Source organism: Blennius ocellaris, assembly GCF_963422515.1.
Source record: "Blennius ocellaris genome assembly, chromosome: 5".
NCBI lineage: Eukaryota > Metazoa > Chordata > Actinopteri > Blenniiformes > Blenniidae > Blennius > Blennius ocellaris.
This window is the reverse complement of record NC_137654.1, coordinates 2,202,465-2,223,225: the sequence shown is the minus strand read 5'-3', so window position 1 is coordinate 2,223,225 and position 20,761 is coordinate 2,202,465. Positions and strand designations below refer to the sequence as shown.

The following is a 20,761-nucleotide window of genomic DNA, read 5'->3' as shown; positions in this document are numbered from 1 at the left end:
TCCACCGTCTGTGAGCTGTGTGGTCCGAGTCCCCCCCCCCTCCCCCGACCAATCCTGAAAGGCAAGGCCTCCTTTGGAGGCATGTGTTGTAATATTTGTTTCTTATCAGTTTTCTGCTGTGTAAATTAACTCCTATTTGACCCAATAAACAAACCCTAGACACCCATCACTACTGCCATGCATGCCATGACTGGTGAACTATTCAATAAAGTGTAACATTTCACCCCCAGTGTGCCCAGATGTGTTCTCTCGCGCCACCTAGGAACATTAAAACAGCCAACATGGCTCATAAGAATGAGAGATTAAACCAAAACTCAGTTGTTCGTGTCATTAAGACCTACAAACCATCTGCTGACAGCCTGGACCTAAACCCAAAAGGAAGTCTGCACTTTGCCTTTAAAAACAAGATATTTATTGTGTTTATTGTATGGGTTTCCAAACTTTATTCGATGATGAAGGAGACCCTGCTGATGGAAACATCTGAACAAATGTGTTGTACCACCAACATTAGCTGGGGGAGGGTGATCCCTGCTGAGTGCTGTGTGAGCCACAGCACAACATTATTACCACTTTAACAGAATATTGAGCCCACATTTCTATCGCACTCTGACCCCAAAGCTCAGCATGCACCACGTTCCAGCAGGGTCGGTGTGCCAGGACCCGCAAAGCTTGCAGCTTTAGTTCATTTTAAATCTCTGGGATGCGGCGTGGATGTTTGTAGACGGCTCCACGATTGTTTCTTAGTTTTGTTTCAGCCACTCTGTTGGCAGCGTAGGACCTTTGAACCCAGGAATCATCATGATTGACAGTTCCTGCAGCCAATCATGCGCCCCAAACATCCTTACCAGTCAGAGTCTTGCATGTACAAGAGGAAGCTGCGGTATAAAGAAGTCAGAACAAGACCTGTTTTCCTTTCCCTAATACATTTTAAGAATTGATTTAAAAACAATTGAAGGGAGATCTAATCTATCGATCTATCTATCCCATAATAAGCTCAACTGTGGTGACACAGACCTTGACACGTTCATGATGAAGAAAATGGGAACTGATCACAAGACGTGTCTGCACCTGCTCAGCAAATCACAGTGTTTGTTCATGACAATCCAAGGGTTTCTATCTCAGCTGCACATGATCCAGTTGCCCCCAGACTTCATCTGACGGAGGCCAGGCCAGACTGGGCCTGGCGAGGAGCTCCACACACATTCAAAAGAGTAATAGCACCACCTACTGAGAAGAGAACGTTTACGGCAGGCCTATTCAACTGGCGGCCCACGGGCGATGACGTCCGACCGGCCGCGGATCACTTCTGTTTACTTTTTTTTTTTATTAAAAAAAAGAGACATTTTAAAATGCTTGAAAGAAAGGGATTTGAACTACAAGTAGAGATGTCAGAATTTACACAATTATACAGAAAGACATACATAATCTTTCAGATGTTTCAAATATGTGTTTATGGGGCTGAAACAGCCTTTGTTCCAAAACAAAAACAGTATGATGTGTATAAAGTCAGTGATTTGTACTTTTTTGCCATGTACCAAAATAAAAGACTTTTGAATGTGTCAGGTTGAGATCAGGAAGAATAGCTCAGGGAATTGTCCGGCCCCCGGGGCCTTAGCTTTCTGAAAATGTGGCCCTCCCAAAAATAGAGTTGAATAGTCCTGGTTTACGGCATTATGCTTTCATGTACCATGGCCTCAATATATATTTTTATATTTATTCACTTTTAAGAAGCCAACCTGGGGTTAATTCATTTTATCCTGGAAATAATCACAGGGAGGAAAGATGGGCTGAGATCAGAATAATGTAGAACTCAGATTTCCCACCAATATTGAGATTGAATTATTCTGAAATGTTGATTATAGCTTCATTTGACATGTGTGGACAAGGTTTTAAAGTGTGATATGGATTCATTGTAAATATTCCACTGCCATGTCCCTCTGATTGTCAGTGAGATCACTAGTCAGCCTTTGTAAGTGTGTGTATGAGTGTAGAACTACTATGACTTATGTTATTCATGCAACACCTAAACGCTTAAATACACAATAAAAACAATGGAGTTCCATGCAAACATTTTTAACAATATAGGAAAACTCAAAACAATATTTAAAGTTTTTATAATAAAGGCTTATAATAAACATAAAAGGTGCTAGAAAAATGTTTCACACGAGAATATTTTGATAGAAAACTCAAAAACAATACTTAAACTATTAGAAAAATAGATAAAACTACAATAAATTAGAGAAGAAATGGGCATTCAGCCCACTAGTACTCCTAATACAAACTGTACAATAGACTAGTGAACTGTCCTGAGGTGCATGTTGTTGCGTTGTAAACATATAAATAAATACAAATAGCGCTAAGACTGAGGACTAAACTGTCCTTGATGAACAGTAGCCTCTACCTCACCTACAGAAACACGATCAGTCCCTTTGCTCTGAACCAAAACCAAGAACTAAATAAAGGGTCAACAAAATAAATGACATTCACAAAATAATACAGCAGTTCCATGTTTTATGGCCTCTCCTTCTTTTCCTTCTGCAAATTGAGCAAAGTCAGCAAAAACAATCATCTGTGGGAAAAACACCTGGCCACCATCCGGTGAAAATATTGTCTGACATTAAACCGGTCCGCGGCGCCAAAAAGGTTGGGACCGTTGTTCTATAATATATATCGCTCAGGTTCTATACATGTATGTCTATGCTGTGATGCGTCACGTCCTGCTCGACCCGCCGCAACGCTCACAGACCAATCGGAAGCAGCCTGCAGCCCCTCGACCAATCAGAAGCGGCCCTTTCGAAGTCCCACCGACCCATCAGATGCTCGCCCTTTTGGCGGCTGTGCAGAAAACATGGCGGAAAATTTGAAAGGTAATTCCTGTAATCTGAAATTTGTCACGTTTTCTTACATTGTACATGTTCTGCAGTGAAGAGGCTGTGTCGGTTCACCACTGCGAACACTTACACACGGTTTTGTGGGTCGTGTTGGGATTTTAGAACGCAGTTGGAGGGTTTCAGTGACGGAGCTGCGGAGCGACCGTCAGCAGCACGACTCACGCTGGATCCTCGAACAACATTCATTCTGTTCACACGAACCTGGAATAAGTTTCAGCGTCACTGCACACTTTAGGAAACACTATGGAACACATTTAGAGACTATTGTAACAGAGATAAGCTGCTGTGAGGTGACCAGGAACTACCGTGTTGTCGCCGTGGCGAGAGACGAGTCGCTTTAAAAGGCAGTCCGAGTTTAATCCTCCGATTGTAACGTTACGTACGGAACAAAACTGAGCTTTTAAATGGAGCAGGGCACCTCATAAGACACCTGCGCAGTTATACTTACTTCTGATCAGATCTGTATTATTGAAGCGACACAGACAGGGGTCAGAGGTCATGGACTGTTAGAAACTTCCAGACAAACAAAGTGATCAATTTGCTATCAGCTTGTCGGGAGCAGTGAAAGGGCTCCACAACAGAACAGGGAAAAATGAATAAAAATAGCAAAGTTCATACGTTACTACCTGCAAATGCAGCTGCACAGTGGTGAGAGCTCAGCTCACAGCAGGAAGTGTGGGGTTGAAATACTGGCCGGGCCGTTCTGTGTGGAGCATGTTCTCCCTGTGTGCATGGGTTTTCCTCCAAAGTCCCCACAGTTGCAGAGGTTAACTGGTGACGCTGAATTGCCTCGTGGTGTGAATGTCAGTGTGTGGCTGTTTGGCCTCCCGGCCCTCACCCTACACCAGGGGTGTCAAACTCAGATCCTGGAGGGCCGAAGCTCTGCATGTTTTCCACGTCTCCCTCCACTGGATGTCCTGATGCTTCATCAGCACCTTCAGCACGAAGCCAGATAACCAGCTGCTCATTGCCATCAGCTGTGTGGAAGCAGGGACACATGGAGAACATGCAGGGCTGCGGCCCTCCAGGACCGGAGTTCCACACACGTGCCCTAAAGGATTCGCTCCAGTGCCACCCTGGACGGGACAAAGTAGTATGGAACATGGATGGAATAACTGGAAACTCCATTTTTCCTTTTGTTACAAGGAAAAAATACATTAGGTGAATTGATTTCTAAAGCGTGAACCTGTTTTCTCTTCAGACATGTACAGAAACTTCCATTCATACTGCATCCTCCAGACACAACAGGATATACAGTGGAAAAACTCTAGTAGTACGAACAGCACGAATACAATCCCTGTACAGAGGGTGAACAAAGTGTTACATTCAAGGTGTGGCACTGGAAAAGACCACGGAATATTAAAGCTGTAAGCAGCCTCTATGGGGACCTTGCACTTTGGACTGTGGCCCGTGGGGGTCAGCCCAATGATGGCCCCTGGCCCATCATGGCCCCTGGCCCATCATGGTCTCTGGCCCATCATGGTCTCTGGCCCATCATGGCCCCTGGCCCATCATGGTCTCTGGCCCATCATGGTCTCTGGCCCATCATGGCCCCTGGCCCATCATGGTCTCTGGCCCATCATGGCCCCTGGCCCATCATGGTCTCTGGCCCATCATGCCCCCTGGCCCATCATGGCCCCTGGCCCAAGGAAATATTGATCAAATGTAAATGTTGAAGGTTTTCACAAAAAAGGACTTTTATTTTGAAAGCCAACCAACCACTAATTGCCTAATATATATTTTTTAAGATTTAGGGGCATTTTTAATCAAATAAGGGCTTTTATTTGGAAAGCCATGACCAGCAGATTAGTGGCCACAGTTTGATTTCCATGGTCTTGTGTAATACTGGCTGTGAATGATGCAACAGGGTTTTGAGCACCTGCAGTGGATGATGGCGTCAGAGGGGGAGAGATGACGGGTTCCATCCACATGTTTTGGCTTTGGAAGCAGTGGGATGTAAACTTTAGACACTAGGAAGCTCAGTTTGATGCAGACTGGTGATTTTGCTCTGTCTGACTCTGATAAATGTCATTTGGAATTGCGGGAACAAAAAAATGACAGCATTGATTTGTCTGGTCACAAAGGTCATGTTTTATGGAATTTTGCCCACATGTCCCATCGTCTTGTTCGGCAGGTTGTTGTCACGCGTCTGGTCTGCTCGTTCTGTGGCTCAGAGTCCCGGTTTAGCCTCAGAGGGTTCTGTCCTGGCGGTTGTTCAGGAGGCGTTTTGGTTTCCCCGTGTGTTTGAACGAGAAGAGGGAGGAGGCGGGACTTGGACGGGACATGAAAACAAAACCGTTCGACGAGTCAAAACGTTGAACTGAGTTTTTGAGCAGGAGAGTCTCCGCTGTCATTGAATTGTGTTTTGAAGCCGATACGATGTTCGCCCTCAGAGGAGATATGGTTTGCGTGAGGGCCTTTTTTTGGCCGAAAATCTTACTTTGAAAGGCAAATTGTGGACTTCCTGTTGAATTTAGGTCAGCGGTGTTGGCATGTGATTTTTGTGTCTTGATGAGACGAACACTTGAGTTTTGGTTTCCTCCAGGCCGTGGGGGCCGGCTGAGTGCTTCTAGGTGGCAGTAGGAAACACAGTTTGACATTCTTTCTACATTTCCTGAAATGTTTCCACAGTCCTGATGAGCGTTCCAAATGTGCTGAGTTGCTGAGCATGTTCAGGGTCAAATTTGGGCTTAATGAGGCGTCGGGAGTAAGAAGAAACAATGAGAACATAACAAATACAATCGGGTCCTGGCCTTCCGGGCTCGGTCCCTAATAGCAGTCTGATCATAACAAAATGTCATTCATGATAATACAAAATCAGTTCTTTTCATCATTGTTATAAAGTTCTTACTATTGGTAAAATCAAAGGACACATATTTGACAAGTATATACAAAATGTGACACTAAGAGAAGTAATGGGACAATCCAGGGGAATTAAAATGTCATATTGAAAAGACCAAAGAAACAATATATAAACTGCTGCAGTTTGCTATAATTCCTCTTCAGTTCTAATAGTCTGTTTTCTGTTATCTTGCCTCTCGGGCAGAATTCAGGAACAGCAGCTTTTATTGGCCTGCTTTTTCTTTGTTGTCTGGACGGGACCGTGTGCTGGTCTTATTGTAGCCAGTGAGTTGCAGGTTTGAATCCTCCCACACGTTTAATCCACTCCACTGGAACGCCGTGCACATGGTGCTGTTTGGTGTGGTGCTGAGTGTGTGTTTGTCAGGTTGCAGCGTGGCCTGCAAGATGTCCTGGGAGGAGCTGGAGGCCCTGTGTCGCACAGAGAAGCTCTACTGTCCACAGCTCGGCGTCAGCAGAACCAATATCAATGACTATGAGGTGGAGTTCCTCTGTGACTACAAGAAGATCAAGGTACGCCCTGCTTGGGATCCTCATACTTCACAGCCTTTTGTACACAAGTAGTTTGATTTAACCCTTGCATTATAATGCCCAGAAACATTTATGGAATTGTCCTATGATTTCTATGGTCTTCTGGAAATCTTTGCATCCTATTTGTTTAACGTTCCACTTAATGTTTTGGGTAAAATGGGGCCGCATTTACTTTTTCCTTTGTAATAAAACACATCTTAGATTCCCTGAAATGATAGACATACCAGACAGTTCGGGGTGTAACGGTACACAGAAGTCACTGTTCGATATAGGACTGGGCCACTGGATGTTCTTACGCCATATGTATATACTATACATGATATACTGCATGTCATACTGCAATCACTGGTGTGATTCTATGTCCACAATAAAATATTCCTTTCACACTACATGAATATATGCTCATATTTAACTTGGAGGCAATAAGGGGGAAATCACAACAAAGGGAATCAGGAGGGTTCTCCTGCCATTAATTTATTCTGTTCATCAGGCAACTTACTTTAAATTAGTAACTCAGTTACAGCTACGAGGTACTACTTTCAAATGTAACTCATTTACTTTAAGTTACTCGTTACTAGGGAAAGTAACTTAATCTTTTGAACCTGGTGCCTCCTGCCAGTCCTCTGGCAATGCGCCACCTAGAGGCTTGAACGTGCAATGGCAGTGTAGTGTGACTGAGTGAAGGATGAAATGTCAACTTCTAATGTCTGTTTTACTCTTTACATGTATTTCTATTGTCTCCAACCTTCTACACACGTTACTTTGTCTTGTTATGGCAGAGTACTCGAGTAAACAACTGACACATGTGCTCATTGTCCCCAGTGTCACTACGGTGAAGCAGTGGGTCAACAAAACACAACGTACAGTATGGTGAAACTTTTGCTGGGCATATTTATTGTAGCCATTGAAACAGGCAGTATAGAAAATAAACTGGCTCAGAACATTTAGCAGGAATCATCAATAAAAGTGCAAACTGCACGTGTGCTTCACGGTTACCACGGTAACTGCAGTTGAGTTATGCACGTGAAGTAACGAGTAACGAGCCTGTTTAAGTCGCAGTGATGATGAACGCCTTACTGATTCAGACAAAGTAACTAGTTACTGTGATGTGTTACCTAATAAGGCGTTAGTCCCAACACTGCTGTTCATACAGGGGGAAAGAGAAAACACAGCTTCTTGTCGGGGGAAACGTACAAGCCGATTGTTTCTGTGACGTCTTTGGTTTGTGTTCATGTCAAGCGGCTGCTTCTAGCCAACCAGGAACTAGTTGTTGTCTCATGCTCCAGGGACGGACAGACATGGGGACGATGCAGGCGCCATGTTTCAGTGTTTCTCCTGCTCGCGGCCGTTCTGTCACACGTGACCTTGCAGTGACCTTGATGCCCTTGCTTCTGATGAACACAGCTCTTGATTTCATGCAAAGTGTGAGATCTGAAATGGATCAATGATGTGTGTGTCCTCCAGGAGGAGGAGTTCTACTTGGTGAAGTGGAGGGGCTTCAAAGAGTCAGAGAACACATGGGAACCCAAGAGGAACCTCAAATGCCCCAAACTGATCAAGCAGTTCCACCAGGACCTGGACCACGTCCGCAGGCGCTACAAGAGGACCCCCAAATGCATCCCCAAGAAGCTGGACAAAGAAGTGTCCTCCTTCCTGGTCCACAAAGCCAAAGCCCGTCAGAGCCTGCAGCGCTGGGAGGCCCATTTGAATTACACCTGCGACCATCCGGGTCGCATCTTTGTGGTGAACGAGGTGGACCTGGAGGGCCCCCCAAAGAACTTCACCTACATCAACAACTACGAGGTGGGGCCGGGCATCGTGCTGGACGAGATGGCCGTGGGCTGCGAGTGCAAGAACTGCTTCCAGGACCCGGTGAAGGGCTGCTGCCCCGGGGCCTCGCAGCACCGCGTGGCCTACAACGACAGGGGGCAGGTCCGGATCCGGCCCGGGAAGCCCATCTACGAGTGCAACTCCCAGTGCCGCTGCCCCCCCGGCTGCCCCAACAGGGTGGTGCAGCACGGCATCCAGATCGACCTGTGCATCTTCAAGACGGGGAACGGCCGGGGCTGGGGCGTCCGCACGCTGCAGCACATCAAGAAGAACACCTTCGTCATGGAGTACGTGGGCGAGGTAAGAACCACAACCACAACCTCCAGGGCTGATCCTGGATCCCTCCATGTGAGGCAGCGCCACTTCACTGACCACGTTCAAGAACCTTTCCTCCACACTAAGCGCCGTAGATTCTTCACTTGTATTCAACTTTGTCCATGTGGAGCAGAGAGCTTCACTCCTCCCAGGGGAAACACAAACACCACACACAACACTACGTTCTTTTAACAGACAGACCACGCTCCTTGTGTAGGATTTGTGTTCATGGTGGAAAAACATGACGTTGAGCTTTAAGCCTTAGTTAAAGCTGACATGTTTTGCTATATAAAAGCACCTCTTACTTCCAGCTCCTGATTTATGCTCCCATTTTAAAAAGCTGTGACATCATATTTAATGACAGTAACAAACACTGGACATATCTATTTGTCAAATTGTCTTGTAAACAACTCCTCACATATGACCATTAAATGAGATTTTCTAACATTTAGATATATTTCAAAGCGATGTATCATGAAGCAGGTGCCATTTCACATTATTTACACTCCCCTGCAAATATTTGCTTTAAATAAATGGCACTTTTTTTTTAAACTCTTGCAGCATTGAGATACATCTGGCAAACCTTGACCCTTTAACAGGCCCACTGTCCTATCAGAGGTCAAACATCAAGTCCCAATATCGGCCATCAAGCTCGGTTGGGTTTTCACAAGAAGCAGGAGAAAATGTCTGCAGACACACAGAGAAGGGACAAACTCCAGGTTCAAACCTGCCAACAGCCACGTCCACATGTTTTCATTTAGACATGGAGTCACAGAAGGATTGGTCCTTTATGGTGATTTCTAGTAAAGCTGATTATTACATGAAAAACAAGTCACCACTCTCTAACTCAACAAATACAAGCGAAGCTGCTTCATTTCTCAGTGGATGAGCCGTTGAAGGTGCTGCAGCTCACTCAGCTGTCCAGATCTAGTTCTGCTTCACACTGATGCTTTGTGTTTGTGAAGTTTCATACAGTGTACAGGAGATACATTACATTTTTAGTTTGTTTCAGGGATTTTAACCACACTTTGTGAGTTTGTTCTCCAGGTTTAACCTGCTTTAGGGATTTCAGATAAAGCAGCAGGTCATCAGGGAAATGTATTTAACTGAGTAGGGATATAAGCAAACAAAACTACCTTGATTAGTTTTTAATACCCCGTAACAGTATTCTGACGATATTGTATAAAATGAGATTTCTTTATTTAAAAAACTCTTCAAATGTTTCCTGCTTTTTCCTTGTTTCTTGCTTGTGTCCCTCCACAGATGGTCACACAGTCTCAGAACAGCAGCGAGTGTTTACTTTCTTCAAACGTGCATTTAAGACGGTGCTTGAATGTCATTTTCCAAAATGATTGGTGGCGGAGGGGAAATCTTCTCCTTTGTCCCTCAGCTACATCTGTGGCTCCTCTTCTCTCTATTCTCTAGTCTTTCCTCTGCTTCACCTGCTTTCTCCAGCTGAGCAAGGAGGTGAAGCTGCAGCATGTTTGTGACCCTGGAAGGTTTTGAAGGACATGATCCTCTTTGTGATGTTAACCAACGTCCCCTCAGATTGATGCATTCTATGCTCTGTTGGCACTCTGTGAATTAGATACAACATCGCTGCAATTTAGTTTTTTGTCTTTGTCTCCATCCCCCTGATCTGAGTTGTCAGCTCCGTCTCTTTCAGACTCTCAAACTGCACGAGGAAGATCAGATCGTAGGAATGTGTTGGGCTTTGTTCACAGTTCTTGGGTGTCTGAGGTGTCGGTCATGAGCTGCAGCCACCATCCCACTGAGTCTGGTGTTTGGGACGTCATCACTGTTTCAGAGCCACCACATGTTTTTCTGTTCTGTCCATGTTTAGCGCCTTATGTTTCCTGAACGCTTATGACGTTTTATTCTTGTGTAATCACATCAACTCACGTCCGGTTGGCACGGCTTCAGCTCCAACAGTCTGCAAAAACCAGGATTTCAATCTGTCTTGTACAGCAGTGAGCAGTGTGAACACTTTGACGACTGACAACTGAAAATCACGGCTTGCGGAGCCTCGAAAAACAACAACTTCTACTTTTTTTCCCCCACTCTCGCTTGTATCTGTGCTGTTTTCAGCACCTCTACTTCTCAAAAGCGTAAAAATCACGTCTTCCTGACCTCGTTAGGACAAGGATTTTATACTGTAGTCATCGTGTGCTGCTTTGTGCACGATGCTCCGTGGCACGGAGGCTGTGTTCAATACTCGGGTTTTTCTTTCTTTTTCTTTGTTTTTAAATAAGAAAAAGATGAGGAAATCTAGCCGCGCCCACAGATGTTGTTGCTCCTCCATGTGGAGCTGTGGCTGGTTGTATTCAGGGCTTACAGGTTGAACTGGGTGTTTGTGCAGCAGGCGCTCGGCCCCATGTGCAGGACTTCCCCTCGTTATGAAGGAGAGATTATCTGCAATTCCTGAACATATGCCCAGATTCCTGTACATTTTCTCAGACGCCTGCAGAGGCACCATAAGGAAAGGTAAGCCGTCACCGCCAGTGTCCCTCTACTTCATCTGTGGTAGGATGAAGTAGAAAAAGGCCTGGGCGAGGCTGCGGGTGCTTCTTGGCACTGGACACCAAGGTTCCAGGAGGGCTTTCTGCAGTGCAGTGGGGTGCTGGTGTCAAGTAGGTTATAAGGCGCACCTACATTGATTGACATAATTTACAACTTCATTCATATATAAGGCGCACCGCCCTATAAGGCGCATGGAATAGACCAGTGATCAGCAACCTTTAAGCTCAAAGCCATTAAGTTACATTTTCCACTGATTCTAACACCCAGAGAGGTGCACACACTTTATTTTGATAGTCCTACCTGCAGCCTATGCCAGGAGGACACTACACACAAAACCTTCTTCACTGCTGGTTGACAACTTACAACTACCGGTAATAAACTAAACTACATGAACTAAGCAACAAAAACACAACACAACACAATCATTACCGACACCACAAACCAAATAGAACCCCCAATAATTGCATTTAAAACACCACAAACAGCTGCAATGAATTATGGGAGTTTCTATCGGCTGCACTGAGGAGCTCAGGTTGAATTTGTCGCTGCAAGGCATGATGTCCCATCATGCCTTGCAGCGACAAATTCATGTTTTGTGTTGTTGGAGGTTATTGTGGGTTGTTGTTGGGCTTGGTGTTGTGTTGATTGTGTTTATGTGTTTTTGTTCCCCAGTTTAGGGAGTCATTATTTCATCTAGTTTATTTTGGTTTGTTAGAATGTTGGTGTGCAACCATGAGTGATGAAGGTGTTGTGTGGAGTGTCGTCCGCTCTGAAGATCCGGTTGCAAAGTTAGAGTTGTCAAAATAAAAGCTTCTGGTTGTTCAGCTGTCAAATAGAAGTCTCGAGTAGAACAATCGTCCATATATAAGGCGCACCGGGTTATAAGGCGCACTGGCAGCTTTTGAGAAAATTTGAGGTATTTAGGTGCCTTATAGTACGGAAAATACGGTAATATACATGTCAGATATATACCTGTTGTAGGAGGCAACGGCAGAACCTGGCAGCAGGTTGTCCTCACTTCTGGAGGAGTTGTAATGCCTCTGTTCTGTGCATTGTTTGTTCAAAAGGTTGTGCCGTGTGTGTGCTGTCCATGTGTCCTGCACGTCTGCAGGAGTTACAGTGTTGTGTGGCCTTGTTTCCTCCAGATCATCACGACAGACGAAGCGGAGAGGAGGGGTCAGGTGTATGACCGCCAGGGCTCCACGTACCTGTTCGACCTGGACTACGTGGAAGACGTGTACACAGTGGACGCGGCTCACATGGGGAACATCTCACACTTTGTCAACCACAGTGTGAGTGTCTGCACTTAATCCACACAGCGGGTAGCATTTCCCCAGTGTGTTGTAGCGCAAGTACGGAGCCCCTCTGGTGACGTTGGTGGAAAAAACAAAATATTGCTTAATAACGCGTGGCCACGCGTTATTAAGCAATATTTTGTTTTTCCACCAACGTCACCAGAGGGGCTCCGTACGCAAGTGAGAATAAGAGGGGAAATCTGCGAAGATTGTGAGGAGGAAGGGCTTTTGGAGAGGTTGTGGTACAGTATAATCTCAATATACAGTAACTGTGGTAACGTAGTCGAGTGCACCTGTTGTGATACGGCTTGAAATGAACAGTGAACTTTATCATGTGGATGATTTGCAGTTCTTATTTTGTTTGATATTTTATTGCACTGTGTTAATCCCCTCGGGGAAATTCCTTTTACCACACGGGTCTCGGCATGGGGGGGGGGCAAGGTGCATGTGTGTGTGTGGTACCGTGGAGAACGTACACACCACAACCTGGCTGTATAAATAAAGTTGAATTGAATTGAATCTGTGAGAGAAAAGAGGAGGTCTAGGAGGTGACTAGTTCCCGCCCAGTCAGGAGAGGGAGGTGACTAGTTCCCGCCCAGCCAGGAGAGGGAGGTGACTAGTTCCCGCCCAGCCAGGAGAGGGAGGTGACTAGTTCCCGCCCAGCCAAGAGAGGGAGGTGACTAGTTCCCGCCCAGCCAGGAGGAGGGAGGTGACTAGTTCCCGCCCAGCCAGGAGGAGGGAGGTGACTAGTTCCCGCCCAGCCAGGAGAGGGAGGTGACTAGTTCCCGCCCAGCCAGGAGAGGGAGGTGACTAGTTCCCGCCCAGCCAGGAGGAGGGAGGTGACTAGTTCCCGCCCAGCCAGGAGAGGGAGGTGACTAGTTCCCGCCCAGCCAGGAGGAGGGAGGTGACTAGTTCCCGCCCAGCCAGGAGGAGGGAGGTGACTAGTTCCCGCCCAGCCAGGAGAGGGAGGTGACTAGTTCCCGCCCAGCCAGGAGAGGGAGGTGACTAGTTCCCGCCCAGCCAGGAGAGGGAGGTGACTAGTTCCTGCCCAGTTTAGTTTTATTTAAATCATAAGAAGAATGGCATTCTGGAAGTTTGTCTCTGTATGAACCGGAGAGTGACGAGGAAACTGTAACCCACCATGGGCGGTGTTGAACCACTGCACCACCCTGGGCGGTGTTTGAACCACTGCACTACCCTGGGCGGTGTTGAACCACTGCACCACCCTGGGTGGTGTTTAACCACTGCACCACCCTGGGTGGTGTTGAACCACTGCACCACCTTGGGCGGTGTTGAACCACTGCACCACCCTGGGCGGTGTTTGGACCACTGCACCACCCTGGGCGGTGTTGTACCACTGCACCACCCTGGGCGGTGTTGAACCACTGCACCACCCTGGGCGGTGTTGAACCACTGCACCACCCTGGGCGGTGTTGTACCACTGCACCACCATGGGCGGTGTTGAACCACTGCACCACCCTGGGCAGTGTTGAACCACTGCACCACCCTGGGCGGTGTTGAACCACTGCACCACCATACAGCCGTCTGTTCTTGGTCTCTGTGCTCCGGACTGCCTCCTCTCTAACTGTGTGTTTCCTGCAGTGCACCCCCAACCTGCAGGTGTTCAACGTGTTCATCGAGAACATCGATGAAAGGCTTCCAAGAATCGCTCTGTTCTCCACGCGATCCATCCGTTCTGGAGAGGAGCTCACCTTCGACTACAGGATGCACAGTACGTTTAGCAACTCACACACACACCTGATAATGTACATTCTCTGTACGGAGTGGGGTCCAGATCAAATAATGACAATATGTGAGGAGAGCAGAGTTCACTGTAGGGTCGGAGGTCGGGGGAGGTCTGGGGTGACGGATCTGGATCCTCCAACCCTCAAAGACAAAGGGGATGTAGAGGTCCGATAGGTCACAAGCAGCTGATTTGTTGAGTTTAATAATGAACTTGATCCATGTTTTTTCAATGCACATTCTTTTGGATGCCATGTAGTTATTGTAGAGATTTCTTCACTCATAAGGAGCAACAATTACGTTCAGTACTCTGTGGGCTTTTCCTCTGGAAAGAACCAGGTTCTAGTTCTGGTCCAGGGCCAGAGAAGCCGGTTCTGAACAGGAGCTATGCTGGTCCTCTTCTTTCCTGGACCAGAGAGGAACCAGGCCGGGGCCAGATGGGTCATCAGGGGGGGCGGAGTTATCTCTGGAGTTACCTCTGGAGTTACCTCTGGAGTTACCTCTGGAGTTACCTCTGGAGTTACCTCTGGAGTTATCTCTGGAGTTACCTCTGGAGTTACCTCTGGAGTTACCTCTGGAGTTATCTCTGGAGTTACCTCTGGAGTTACCTCTGGAGTTATCTCTGGAGTTACCTCTGGAGTTATCTCTGGAGTTACCTCTGGAGTTATCCGGAGTTACCTCTGGAGTTACCTCTGGAGTTACCTCTGGAGCTACCTCTGGAGTTACCTCTGGAGTTATCTCTGGAGTTATCTCTGGAGTTACCTCTGGAGTTACCTCTGGAGTTACCTCTGGAGATACCTCTGGAGTTACCTCTGGAGTTACCTCTGGAGTTACCTCTGGAGTTACCTCTGGAGTTACCTCTGGAGTTACCTCTGGAGTTACCTCTGGAGTTACCTCTGGAGTTATCCGGAGTTACCTCTGGAGTTATCCGGAGTTACCTCTGGAGTTATCTCTGGAGTTACCTCTGGAGTTACCTCTGGAGCTACCTCTGGAGTTACCTCTGGAGTTACCTCTGGAGTTACCTCTGGAGTTACCTCTGGAGTTACCTCTGGAGTTTCCTCTGGAGTTATCTCTGGAGTTACCTCTGGAGTTACCTCTGGAGCTACCTCTGGAGTTATCTCTGGAGTTACCTCTGGAGTTACCTCTGGAGTTACCTCTGGATTTACCTCTGGTGCTACCTCTGGAGTTACCTCTGGAGTTACCTCTGGAGCTACCTCTGGAGTTATCTCTGGAGTTACCTCTGGAGTTATCTCTGGAGTTATCTCTGGAGTTATCTCTGGAGTTACCTCTGGAGTTACCTCTGGAGTTACCTCTGCAGTTATCTCTGGAGTTATCCGGAGTTATCTCTGGAGTTATCCGGAGTTACCTCTGGAGTTATCTCTGGAGTTACCTCTGGAGTTATCTCTGGAGTTACCTCTGGAGTTATCTCTGGAGTTACCTCTGGAGCTACCTCTGGAGTTACCTCTGGAGTTACCTCTGGAGTTACCTCTGGAGTTATCTCTGGAGTTACCTCTGGAGTTACCTCTGGAGTTACCTCTGGAGATACCTCTGGAGTTACCTCTGGAGTTACCTCTGGAGTTATCCGGAGTTACCTCTGGAGTTACCTCTGGAGTTATCTCTGGAGTTATCCGGAGTTACCTCTGGAGTTACCTCTGGAGTTACCTCTGGAGCTACCTCTGGAGTTACCTCTGGAGCTACCTCTGGAGTTACCTCTGGAGCTACCTCTGGAGTTACCTCTGGAGTTACCTCTGGAGTTATCTCTGGAGTTACCTCTGGAGTTACCTCTGGAGTTACCTCTGGAGTTACCTCTGGAGTTATCTCTGGAGTTACCTCTGGAGTTACCTCTGGAGTTACCTCTGGAGTTACCTCTGGAGTTACCTCTGGAGTTATCTCTGGAGTTACCTCTGGAGTTATCTCTGGAGTTACCTCTGGAGTTATCCGGAGTTACCTCTGGAGTTATCTCTGGAGTTATCTCTGGAGTTACCTCTGGAGTTACCTCTGGAGTTACCTCTGGAGCTACCTCTGGAGTTACCTCTGGAGTTATCTCTGGAGTTATCTCTGGAGTTACCTCTGGAGTTACCTCTGGAGTTACCTCTGGAGATACCTCTGGAGTTACCTCTGGAGTTACCTCTGGAGTTATCCGGAGTTACCTCTGGAGTTATCCGGAGTTACCTCTGGAGTTACCTCTGGAGTTACCTCTGGAGTTACCTCTGGAGTTACCTCTGGAGTTACCTCTGGAGTTACCTCTGGAGTTACCTCTGGAGTTATCCGGAGTTACCTCTGGAGTTATCTCTGGAGTTACCTCTGGAGTTATCTCTGGAATTACCTCTGGAGCTACCTCTGGAGCTACCTCTGGAGTTACCTCTGGAGTTACCTCTGGAGTTTCCTCTGGAGTTATCTCTGGAGTTACCTCTGGAGTTACCTCTGGAGCTACCTCTGGAGTTATCTCTGGAGTTACCTCTGGAGTTACCTCTGGAGTTACCTCTGGAGTTATCTCTGGAGTTACCTCTGGAGTTATCTCTGGATTTACCTCTGGTGCTACCTCTGGAGTTACCTCTGGAGTTACCTCTGGAGCTACCTCTGGAGTTATCTCTGGAGTTACCTCTGGAGTTATCTCTGGAGTTACCTCTGGAGTTACCTCTGGAGTTACCTCTGGAGTTACCTCTGGAGTTACCTCTGGAGTTATCTCTGGAGTTACCTCTGGAGTTATCTCTGGAGTTACCTCTGGAGTTATCTCTGGAGTTACCTCTGGAGATACCTCTGGAGTTACCTCTGGAGTTACCTCTGGAGTTATCTCTGGAGATACCTCTGGAGTTACCTCTGGAGATACCTCTGGAGTTACCTCTGGAGTTATCCGGAGTTACCTCTGGAGTTACCTCTGGAGTTACCTCTGGAGTTATCTCTGGAGTTACCTCTGGAGTTATCTCTGGAGTTACCTCTGGAGTTACCTCTGGAGTTACCTCTGGAGTTATCTCTGGAGTTACCTCTGGAGTTATCTCTGGAGTTATCTCTGGAGTTATCTCTGGAGTTATCTCTGGAGTTACCTCTGGAGTTACCTCTGGAGTTATCTCTGGAGTTACCTCTGGAGATACCTCTGGAGTTACCTCTGGAGTTACCTCTGGAGTTATCTCTGGAGATACCTCTGGAGTTACCTCTGGAGATACCTCTGGAGTTACCTCTGGAGTTATCCGGAGTTACCTCTGGAGTTACCTCTGGAGTTACCTCTGGAGTTATCTCTGGAGTTACCTCTGGAGTTATCTCTGGAGCTACCTCTGGAGTTACCTCTGGAGTTACCTCTGGAGTTACCTCTGGAGTTATCTCTGGAGCTACCTCTGGAGTTACCTCTGGAGTTACCTCTGGAGTTACCTCTGGAGTTATCTCTGGAGTTACCTCTGGAGTTACCTCTGGAGTTACCTCTGGAGTTATCTCTGGAGTTACCTCTGGAGTTACCTCTGGAGTTATCTCTGGAGTTATCTCTGGAGTTACCTCTGGAGTTATCTCTGGAGTTACCTCTGGAGTTATCTCTGGAGTTACCTCTGGAGTTATCTCTGGAGCTACCTCTGGAGTTACCTCTGGAGTTACCTCTGGAGTTACCTCTGGAGCTACCTCTGGAGTTACCTCTGGAGTTACCTCTGGAGCTACCTCTGGAGCTACCTCTGGAGTTATCTCTGGAGTTATCTCTGGAGCTACCTCTGGAGTTACCTCTGGAGTTATCTCTGGAGTTACCTCTGGAGTTATCTCTGGAGTTACCTCTGGAGTTATCTCTGGAGTTACCTCTGGAGTTACCTCTGGAGTTACCTCTGGAGTTACCTCTGGAGCTACCTCTGGAGTTATCTCTGGAGTTACCTCTGGAGCTACCTCTGGAGTTACCTCTGGAGTTATCACTACTTACAAGGTTGAGTCCAGAATACAGTACTAAAGGGTGAAAGATGACTTTGTTGATACCGTAGGTAGGGTAGGTAGGGTAGGTAGGGTTGTGTGCAGCAGGAGGCAGAACATCAGAGACATGGAGACAGCAGGACAACACACACTGACCGTTAAACAGTGAATAAGTACTGGAACTACTAATAAATACTAGTTTAGATAAGAATCAGGATTATATTCATCTCTTAAAGGTATAGTAGAGGATTTTCTTCTTCCGGGTGGATCATCAAAATAACTGGTCCTCCCAATTGTCAATCATTGTGGTGATATATGACGTAAGGCCGTCGTACGTGCTCGTCCCTGCAGCTCACTCCACACGGTTCTCATCATGCCGCTGGCCGACCCCACGCATTATTCTCCCACATTTTTACACAGTTTCACCCCCTCTGGTGCAAATCTTCTTGTAAAGTGAGCTTATGTGAGCGATGGCGACTTGTGACTTGTAAACAGAGCGTGCACGAGGAGAACTGGGCTCGTCACGTCTCTCTACACGTTTTAGTAGGCGTTCCGTCTCGGGAGCAGGTACAGCGTTGCGCATGTGCATTTTTTTCAAAAGGTGGAGAGGGCGGTTCTTTCCTAAAATTCCTGAAAATCCTCCTGTATACCTTTAAACATTGTGATTTGAATTCATGGAACCAGTTATTTGAGCCGGTTTCCTTTGATGAAGTTATTGATATTTTTCCTTTTCCAATAAAATAGTTGAAGATAGTAAAACAGCTGTTTAGAGAAAAGCTGCTGGCTCTGCAAAATATTCTCAAACTGCTAAATGTTTTAAAGTAGTGCTAGAATGAGATGTGGAGTCAGTGGGGCTTGAGGACAGGAAGTGGAGATCTGAGCTTCCTGCTTTGTGTCTCCAGTCGATCCCGTGGACACGGAGAGCACCAAGATGGACTCCAGCTTCAGCGTGGCCGGGCTCCCCGGCTCCCCCAAGAAGAGGCTCCGAGTGGAGTGTCGCTGTGGCTCAGACTCCTGTCGAAAGTACCTGTTCTGACCTCGGCCTGCAGGGGGCGCACCTCGCCTGGAGGGGTGACCTCGGCCTGCAGGGGGCGCACCTCGCCTGGAGGAGTGACCTCGGCCTGCAGGGGGCGCACCTCGCCTGGAGGGGTGACCTCGGCCTGCAGGGGGCGCACCTCGCCTGGAGGGGTGACCCCGGCCTGCAGGGGGCGCACCTCGCCTGGAGGAGTGACCTCGGCCTGCAGGGGGCGCACCTCGCCTGGAGGGGTGACCTCGGCCTGCAGGGGGCGCACCTCGCCTGGAGGGGTGACCCCGGCCTGCTGGGGGCGCACCTCGCCTGGAGGAAGGACCCCGGCCTGCAGGGGGCGCACCTCGCCTGGAGGGGTGACCCCGGCCTGGAGGGGTGACCCCGGCCTGCAGGGGGCGCACCTCGCCTGGAGGAAGGACCCCGGCCTGCAGGGGGCGCACCTCGCCTGGAGGAAGGACCCCGGCCTGCAGGGGGCGCACCTCGCCTGGAGGAAGGAACACTGTACAGACGCTGTGGAACCTTTTCTTCTTCTTTGTGTCCACCACTCCAGGGGTTTTTAGACTGTGTGTGTGTGTGTGTGTGTGTGTGTGTGTGTGTGTGTGTGTGTGTGTGTGTGTGTGTGTGTGTGTGTGTGTGTGTGTGTGTGTGTGTGTGTGTGTGTGTGTGTGTGTGTGTGTGTGTGTGTGTGTGTGCAGCAGTGAGGGCAGCAGGTCTAGTTTAGGTACAAAAAGCTGTACATGTATAGAGTTAATGTAAATAAATGCTTCTGCTGCTGAGCAGGAAACAGTCCTGTGTCCCGGAGGAGAGGAGGAGGAGGAGGAGAGGAGGAGGAGGAGGAGAGGAGGAGAGGAACTTTTCTCTGTTTGGAGGTGGAAACGGGGAAAGAAGTGACGGATGCTACTGTTTTTCAGTTTTGCTTCAGAGTTAGTTGATCAATGTTCCTGAGACACGTCTTGTGAAGGTTCCTGTGCCGTCGACTCCACGGTGGCTCAATACAGAGCTCTGCTCTAATTGGCTGCAGTACAAAATACCCTCTTCTGATTGGCTGTGAACTCAGACCATCTCAGAGAAGCGCTGCCTTTTTCTCCGGTGCCTGAAGACGCAGGTATCTGGGACTCAAGAAGAAGAAGTTCACAGGGAGTTTCACTGCAACCAGTGGAGGACAAATGAGAGCAAGACAGTTTTATGTTTTTAATCTGTGACTAGTAAAACAGGATTTGTGAACCTAGTGTTGTATTTGTGGAGAGAACAAACTCAGGTACACAAGTACCAGTTCCACTTTTACCAGTGCTGGAACCTTTTCCACCAGTGATGCTTCCATAGTCACTGGTTCTTCCTGGTCCTCTTCACCTGGTCCTCTTCCCCCAGCTGGTCCTCTTCACCTGGTCCTCTTCCCCCAGCTGGTCCTCTCACCTGGTCCTCTTCCCCCAGCTGGTCCTCTCACCTGGCCCTCTTCCCCCAGCTGGTCCTCTTCACCTGGTCCTCTCACCTGGTCCTCTTCCCCCAGCTGGTCCTCTCACCTGGCCCTCTTCCCCCAGCTGGTCCTCTTCACCTGGTCCTCTCACCTGGTCCTCTTCCCCCAGCTGGTCCTCTCACCTGGTCCTCTTCCCCCAGCTGGTCCTCTCACCTGGTCCTCTTCCCCCAGCTGGTCCTCTTCACCTGGTCCTCTTCCCCCAGCTGGTCCTCTCACCTGGTCCTCTTCCCCCAGCTGGTCCTCTCACCTGGTCCTCTTCCCCCAGCTATTCCTCTCACCTGGTCCTCTTCCCCCAGCTGGTCCTCTTCACCTGGTCCTCTTCCCCCAGCTGGTCCTCTCACCTGGCCCTCTTCCCCCAGCTGGTCCTCTTAACCTGGTCCTCTTCCCCCAGCTGGTC

General features: G+C 48.1%; 1 protein-coding gene across 1 annotated transcript; it reads left to right on the top strand.

The window, feature by feature from the left end:
* Positions 1 to 281: 281 nt before the first annotated feature.
* On the top strand, positions 282 to 18,899 carry LOC308130129 (histone-lysine N-methyltransferase SUV39H1-like; the record flags this gene model as incomplete). Its single annotated transcript, XM_080496329.1, has 7 exons — positions 282 to 381; positions 2,745 to 2,867; positions 6,118 to 6,263; positions 7,746 to 8,411; positions 12,092 to 12,238; positions 13,844 to 13,973; positions 18,766 to 18,899. 7 exons carry the CDS (start codon positions 282 to 284, stop codon positions 18,897 to 18,899), a joined length of 1,446 nt encoding a protein of 481 aa, XP_080352455.1.
* Between the last annotated feature and the right edge of the window lie 1,862 nt (positions 18,900 to 20,761).